This window comes from Cuculus canorus, chromosome 6, assembly GCF_017976375.1.
Source record: "Cuculus canorus isolate bCucCan1 chromosome 6, bCucCan1.pri, whole genome shotgun sequence".
Lineage (NCBI taxonomy): Eukaryota > Metazoa > Chordata > Aves > Cuculiformes > Cuculidae > Cuculus > Cuculus canorus.
This window is the reverse complement of record NC_071406.1, coordinates 17,915,593-17,922,664: the sequence shown is the minus strand read 5'-3', so window position 1 is coordinate 17,922,664 and position 7,072 is coordinate 17,915,593. Positions and strand designations below refer to the sequence as shown.

The 7,072-nt window shown below is 62.0% G+C and overlaps 1 protein-coding gene across 2 annotated transcripts; it reads right to left on the bottom strand.

The window, feature by feature from the left end:
• Window positions 1–101: 101 nt before the first annotated feature.
• TMEM198 (transmembrane protein 198) lies at window positions 102–5,487 on the bottom strand. 2 transcript variants are annotated; one of them, XM_054070482.1, is made up of 5 exons: window positions 5,332–5,487; window positions 2,677–2,927; window positions 1,995–2,570; window positions 1,559–1,767; window positions 102–1,129 (listed from the first exon to the last, which is right to left on the bottom strand). In XM_054070482.1, the coding sequence occupies exons 2-5, from the start codon at window positions 2,864–2,866 to the stop codon at window positions 983–985; spliced, it is 1,122 nt and encodes a 373-aa protein (XP_053926457.1). In that variant the 5' UTR covers window positions 2,867–2,927; window positions 5,332–5,487; the 3' UTR covers window positions 102–982. The 2 variants fall into 2 exon arrangements, with proteins under 2 accessions (XP_053926457.1, XP_053926458.1); XM_054070483.1 differs by having other exon boundaries at window positions 113–1,129; window positions 1,577–1,767.
• Window positions 5,488–7,072: the final 1,585 nt, after the last annotated feature.

Sequence of the window (7,072 nt, the reverse complement as noted above, 5' to 3'; positions counted from 1 at the left end):
GTAATATATACAAGGCGGGAGCCTCTGCCTGCAGCGGTGCTCTGGGCAGGGGCTCCTGCCCCACCTTGCCTCGGCTGGAGGCTCGGCCCGACCCCAGTTCCCTCCCACCCCCCGGCCACTATAAAATCCAGTCGCCAGCAAAACAGCGACGGCCTCTGATACCACGGGGGTCCCCACGTCCCTGAGGCAGCCCAGCCTCTGCCCAAAGGCTGGATCCAGCGTCCCATCTCCCATTAAAACATTCTGGGGAGGTGCACGTGGCATCACCCCAGTGTAGCACCCTCACAGGAACCACCTGGCCCTGGCAGCCTCAGCCCCAGGACCACCCCCATCCAGCTTTGGAAAAGGCGGGGAGGCAAGCCACTCTGGGGGACAGGGAGTGTGTCCAGGGCAGGGGGACCTTCTGAGGAGGCAGGTTTTGGGAAGCACTGCCTGGGAGCTGCTCTCAGGGACAGAGTGGGACAGGGCATACATGCTTGGGAGAATCCCTGGGGGGGGAACAAGGGCTGTTAGACCTGCTCTTTGAGGAAGGGATGTGGGGCACAGGCACTTGGGGAGTCGCTGGGGGTGTGTGATGGGGTGGGGGCAGGCGCAGGGAACTGCTCACGGGAAATGGGGGCTCAAACATGAGGAGGGAGATGTTGGGATGCAAAATGAGCATGTCCAGGCAATGGGGAAACACGCAACAGCAGGGGCTCAGGGATGCCCCGCGCCAGCAGAGCCGCTTGCACCATGTGTCCCTGGGTGCTGGTGTCCCTGGTCCTTGGGCTGAACCCCTGCTGGAGGGCTCCCCCACTGCCTCTGGGCTCCGCAGGCAGCAGGGGCTTGCCCAGCCAAGTCCCACATGTCCCGGGCAAGGGTCGCCATCCACAGCCCTGAGGCACGCACGGCTGCCCAAGGCCAAGGGCACAGCCCTGCCTGTCCCAGAGAGTCTGCCAGAGCAGGCTGGAGTGCTGGTGTTGCTCGAGGTCACTGGGTTGGCTTACACCCGCACGGCAGGGCCGGAGCCCGTGGTGAGGGGCACGGTGGAGCTGCAGTCATAGTCCAGGTCCACCACGGCATGCGTGCTGGCAATGAGGCTGTTCAGGGCTGGCCCCGTCTGCCGCTCTCGGAAACTCTGGATGTAGCTCTGCTTGAGAGAGGGGAGAAAGAAAGTGAAGGGGGGTCTGCTCCTGGCACACTCCATCCCACTCCACCCCATCCTAAGCTCTGCAGCAGCCCCCCAGAAGCAGCCCTGTGCAATCCCACCCACTCCAGCACTCAGGCCCTCTGGGGGCTGATGACAGCAGGGTACATAGCCCTTTGCCCATCACCTGTTCCTACTGCAGCTGCAGCGCTTTTGGCCACTAGTCTACATTTGCTTGCAAGCACTCAAGTGCTTTCTGGTGGGCACCTCCCAGCTTAGTCCCAGCTGAGTTGCCCAGCCCCCAGGATGTCTTGTCCTTGTCCCTCAAGAAGCCCAGATGCTGGCTGGACCCGGGCACCTCTCCCCTCTGTGTTCCCCAGCCTGACCACATGGAGAAAGAAGGACCGTGTGGAGGCCGGATGGGATCTGTACCCTGGGTGCGGGACTCACAGGGGAGAGCACGTCCCCATCGAAGCGGCGTACAGGGTTGGGCTTGCGGCGGTAGGCAGGCTCAGGCAGGTGGGCTTTGTGCTGGTGGGGTGGCGGATGGTGGGGTCTTCGCTTCTTCTTCTTCTCTTTTCGGTCTTCCCGTTGCTTGATGCGCATCAGCTGTACACGGCGTTGCTGCCGGCTGATGATTACTGCAGGGCAGAGAGGCCTGTGATCTCAGGGAGCACACTGAAATCCTCCCAGCATTCAAACCTGACCCAGCTTTGCACACCCAGGCCTCCCCTTGCTATGCCATGTCCTTTCTGAGTCCTGAATTCCTTAGCTATGCATGCAAACCAGGCACTGGGAAGCCTGACCCTGCTCCCTCTGCTCCTGTATCCACCCCACGCCACATCCATGTCCTCCAGCCACTACACACCTTCAGTATGAGAGTAGCCTTCAGCTGTGACCTTCCACTGGACCAGGACACCCAGCATGGTGAGGAGTGGCCAGATGCCCAGGATGACCCAGCTGTACCAGCACACAGGGCGAGCAGGGGCCACCTTGATGCGCTCGTAGATGTACTGCACCAGGAGGAAGAGCTCAATAAAATAGTCAACGGTGACGGTCATGATAGCACTGCCGAAGACGGCAGTGGAGAGGGTGGTGAAGAAGCGCTGCCACTGTAAGGTGAGGACAGCGAAGAGCATCCCCACACCCAGGAGCAGTGCAATGGGGATCCACACCGTCGGCGGGTGGTAGAACTGCTCCATCACCACCAGTGTGGCCACTGCCAGCAGCAGCCCCAGGAGCAGCCCCACCATGAAGAGGCCAACACTGCGCACCAGCATGGTGACCAGCCCGCACAGGACCCCGATGCCCAGCCCGATGCCCACTGAGGCCTCCACGCTCAGCTGCGTGTCCAGCACCCGTTCCTTGTAGCACAGCATGAAGATGATGATGGAGCCAAACATCAGCCCGGTCAGGAACATGACGGCCTTGAAGCAGCGGTAGCCTGTGGAGAGACCACAGCAGTCAGGGGGTGGATGGCCAGCATCCCCCTGGCTGCCCCTGCCCTTCTCCCCGCTTGCCCCACCAGCTGCTGGGCTCGCCAGGCTCACCGAAGAAGCAGTAGATGATGCCAAAGAGGCAGCACATGGCGCACACCACTGAGGGTACCACCTGGTAGCGACGCTCAATTTCCTGCTGGCAGCTGTGCCCCCACTCCTGGCCCGGCTCGTGTGGCAGCAGCTTGAACCGCAGTGTTTGCACAGTTGCAGTCATGGCTCTGGGGACTCCCGGGAGAGGCATCAAAATCTCTGCTCCTGCCCCACTGCTCGCCAGCAAAGCTGTGCCTTGGCACCTGCCCCAGCTGGTGAGAGAGAAAGAAGGACATGGAGGCACCACCCGTGCATGCTTGACGGCAATGCCTACTACTCGCTTGGCACACAGCTGCTGAAAAACCCGCTTTGGGCCCTTGTGACAAGGAAGGAAGGAAGGAAGGAAGGAAGGAAGGAAGGAAGGAAGGAAGGAAGGAAGGAAGGAAGGAAGGAAAGGAAGGAAAGGAAGGAAAGGAAGGAAAGGAAGGAAAGGAAGGAAACAGCCTCATCCACATCAGCCTGTGAGGGCACAGACTGAGTCACCCACAGACCAGCTGCAGGCATGCACTGTACCTGGGGAGCCTGTCCGCACCCCTGGGGAGCTTTGCTGCTGGGACACGGCACTTTATAATATGTCTGGAGCTTCAATTTCCTGCCCCTGGCTCTCCAAAGCCCTTTCTCTGCACGATTAAAGGGAGACTTCCACTACCTGGTATTTTCTGGCTGTGAAGTAATTATGCTTGGCAATTAAGTCACTCCTCAGTCTTCTATTTTTATAGGCTAAACAGATTGAGCTCTTAAAGCTTGTACTCCAAGGCATTTTCTCCGATCCTCTAATCATATTTCTGGCTACTTTTCCTCCCTGCTCCAGCTCCTAGTGTCCTTGTGAAAACAAAGAAGTCCCCGTACTGGATCCAGCCCTCTCATGCCGACCCATGGGGCCAGAGAGGGGCCAGCCCTGGCTGGTGCTGCTCCAAGGGTTCATCTGTAATGACACAGCCATGCTGGGACACTGAGCAGGCAGCCGCCAGGCCCCCTGCAGCGCCTACACAGACGGAGGGTCATAATCCCCCACAAAGACTGATCCAGCTCGAGCTTAAACCTAATTACAGCAGCTGTCTGCCCACTCCCACCTGGAGCTGGTGCCAGCTTCCCTTTGCTCTCCTGGCACCTTTCTGGGCTCAGTTGTTTTAGGATGGGTTTATTTTCACTAGCTGTCCCCACACCAGCACCGGTCCTTCCAAGTGCCAGGTTAAAGCAGGGAGCTCGGGATGGCTCACAAAACCAGACACCAGGAAGGGGCAGGGAAGAGGGCAGAGGCTGCAATCACACCTCTCCGTTGCCCAGCACCTCACCGCTGCTGGAGATGGGTTCCACCAGTACCTCCTTCCCTATCACCGTCCTCCTCCCTCCCTCCAGCTGGGGAAAGAAACACCAGCCAGGCCAAATCCCACGGGGAAGCCGAGTGCAGCACCTAATCCTGGGGAAGAGGCAGTCAGGGAGCAGGCAGCTGAGTGCTGGGCCCCTGCCCACCCTGCCTGAGCCCCCGGGGAGATGCTAAGCAGGATTGGACTTTAACCGTGGAGCCGGGCGCGGTGCAGCAGCCCTGGCAGGGACAGGCAATGCTGTGTGGGGAGAAAGGGGGGCTCTGCTGGCCCGGCTGTGCCAAGGAGGCCTGGATTGGGTATGGCAGAGCTAGCTGTCGTGGGCATGGCATGGCATGGCATGGCATGGCATGGGTTCTTAGAATGGTTTGAGTTGGAAGGGGTCTTAAAGCCCATCCAGTTCCAACTGCCCCGCCATGGGCAGGGACACCTCCCACTGGATCATGCTGCTCAAAGCCCCATCCAAGTTGACTTTGAACACTTGCAGAGATGGGGCTGCCACAACTTCCCTGGGCAACCTGGGCCAGCGCCTCACCACCCCCACAGTGGAAAATTTCTTCCTAATGATTAATATAAATCTTCCCTTCTCCAATTAAAGCCATTCCTCCTCGTCAGGTCCTTCTAAAAAGTCGCTCCCCAGCTTTCTCGTAGGACCCCTTCAGGGATGGCATGGCATGGGATGAGGTGGGACGGCACGGGATGGCACGGGATGTGATGGCACGGCATGGCACAGCACGGGATGGCCGGGCTGAGGAGAGGGAGGCTGGGCTGTGCCGGAAGCCCCGGGCCCGGGCCGGGCTGCGGGCAGGGCTGCGGGCGGCTGGCGGCGCCCATTGGCGCGGGCACTGTTGCTAGGGGAGCCCCGCGCCCGCTCATTGGCGCCGGGACTCGCCACCGCCCTCCCCCCCCGCCGGTCTCTCCGGTCTCCCCGCCACCCGGGCCCCGGGCCCCGCCTCCCGCAGGGGGCACCGCTCGTACCCCCGTCCCCCTCCCCGGTTTCCCGGGCTCCGCGCCGGCGGGGCGGGCGCGACGTTGCTAAGCGACGGCCGCAAGGGCCGCCGGGGCCGCTCCGCCCCTCTCTTTGTTCGGGGCGGGGGTCCCGGGGGCGCCGCGCTGAGCGCCGCGCGCCCGGCCCGGACGGCGCTCCGGGCTCCCGCGGGCGGGGGCACCGGACCCCGGCACCCGAGCCCTTCCCCCGAGGGGCCCGGCGCTCCCCCCCGCCCCGCCCCCGCCCGCCAGCCCCGCGCGTGCCGCCCCCGCCCCGCCGCGGCCCCGCCCCGCGCGCTCCCACCTGCGCCGCCGGCCCCGCGGCAGCGGCCCCGCGGCGCGCGGCGCTCCCGGCCCCCGCGCATGCTGGCGGTGCTGAGCGGACAGCTCCGCCGGGCGTCACCTTTGCGTCACCGCGCCGCCGGGGCGGACCGGGGGAGGGGCCTCGCCAAAGGAGGCGGGGCCTCGCAGGGGCGCGCGGAGTGAGCAGCGGGGACAGGCAGTGGGAATAGCGCGGAGAGGGCGGGGCCTCCAAGGGGAGGGGATGGGGCCTCCTGGGGAGGAGGCGGGATTTGAGGGGAGAGGGCGGGGTCTTAGTGGAAGGGGCGTGGCCTCCTTGAAGAAGGGCGAGGCCTCGCGGGGGAGGGGGCGGAGTCTTAAGGGAATGGGCGGGGTGGGGGGCCACAGGGCAAGGGACTGAGACACGAGGTGAGGGGGCGGGGCAAAGAGGTGAGGGGGCGGGGCTTGAGCTGGGCGGAGTCTGAATGAAAAGGGCGGAGCCTCGCCATGGGGGGTGGGGCCAGACACCAGGCAAGGCCAACCGTGCCTTGGGCTGCATCTGAAGAAGCGAGGGCAGCAGGTTGAGGGAGGTGATTTTGCCCTGCTGTTCCTCTCTTGTGAGGCCCCACTTGGAGTATTGTGTCCAGTTCGGGAATCCTCGACACAAGAAGGATGCGGAACTGTTGGAATGGGTCCAGAGGAAGGCTACAAAGATGATCAGAGGGATGGAGCACCTTCCATATGAGGACAGGCTGAGAGAGTTGGGGCTGTTCAGCCTGGAGAAGAGAAGGCTCAGAGGAGATCTTATAGCGATCTTCCAGTACCTGAAAGGGCTACAGGAAAGCTGGGGAGCGACTGTTTACAAAGGCTTGTGGTGGCGATAGGACGAGGGGCAACGGGTTTAACGTAGAGAGGGGCAGATTTAGATTAGACGTAAGGAAGAATTTCTTCACCATGAGGGTGGTGAGGCAGTGGCACAGGTTGCCCAGGGAAGTTGTGAATGCCCTATCCCTGGAGGTGTTCAAGGCCAGGTTGGATGGGGTCTTGGGCAGCCTGATCTAGTGGGAGGTGTTCCTGCCCATGGCAGGGAGGTTGGAACTGGATGGGCTTTAAGGTCCCTTCCAGCCCAAGTTATTCTATGATTCTAACGGTCTGGCATCGGGGGCACCTATAGGGGTGCCACCCATCCCCCTGTGAGTGTTATGGTGGGTGGGTGGGTGTGAGGACATGGTGCTCAGCAGAGCTCCCTGGAGCTGGAACCTCCTGGCTGTGGCGCCCAGAGACCCCCCGGGAAATCCTGGCAGGGAAAGGCCTCTTGGCAGCAGCGACCGTTCCCCTGGCAGCCCCTTCCCAGCCCCTCGCCAACAGGAGACAAAGGCGGGAGATGCAGCTGGCAGGGGGCTGCGAGGGGGCTGCCAGAGGAACGGCACTGTGCCTGCGGCTGCTTCCCCCATGGGATCTCCTGGGGCCGGGTGTGGGGGTCCAGGGCTCGACCACCGCCCCCAAGAGCCCTGAAGAGGTGTTTGCTCCACTCACAGCTTCATCTCCATTTGGTGCTCCTGAGTTCAGAGTCTTATTTCTGAAAACTTCATTGCTCTGCCCGGTCTGCACCTCTATCTTAATACAAGCTCCGGTCAACAGGGTTGTTTCAGAATGAAATGTCCTGTAAAATCATCTGGGTTTGAGTAAGGTGTCCAATGGTCAGTATTCCAGCCTGCAAAGGAAATCAAATACTTCTGTTTCTACCACATTTCTCTCGCCACAGA

What these genes read in the sequence shown, in the direction of transcription:
- TMEM198 (XM_054070482.1), bottom strand. Translation starts at nt 2,866, where the DNA reads ATGCCTCTCCCGGGAGTCCCCAGAGCCATGACTGCAACTGTGCAAACA. An exon ending in CATCATCTACTGCTTCTTCG is followed by an intron (nt 2,571 to 2,676) that starts GTGAGCCTGGCG and finishes GTCTCTCCACAG; the next exon opens with GCTACCGCTGCTTCAAGGCC. An exon ending in CTGTGAGTCCCGCACCCAGG is followed by an intron (nt 1,130 to 1,558) that starts GTACAGATCCCA and finishes TCTCTCAAGCAG; the next exon opens with AGCTACATCCAGAGTTTCCG.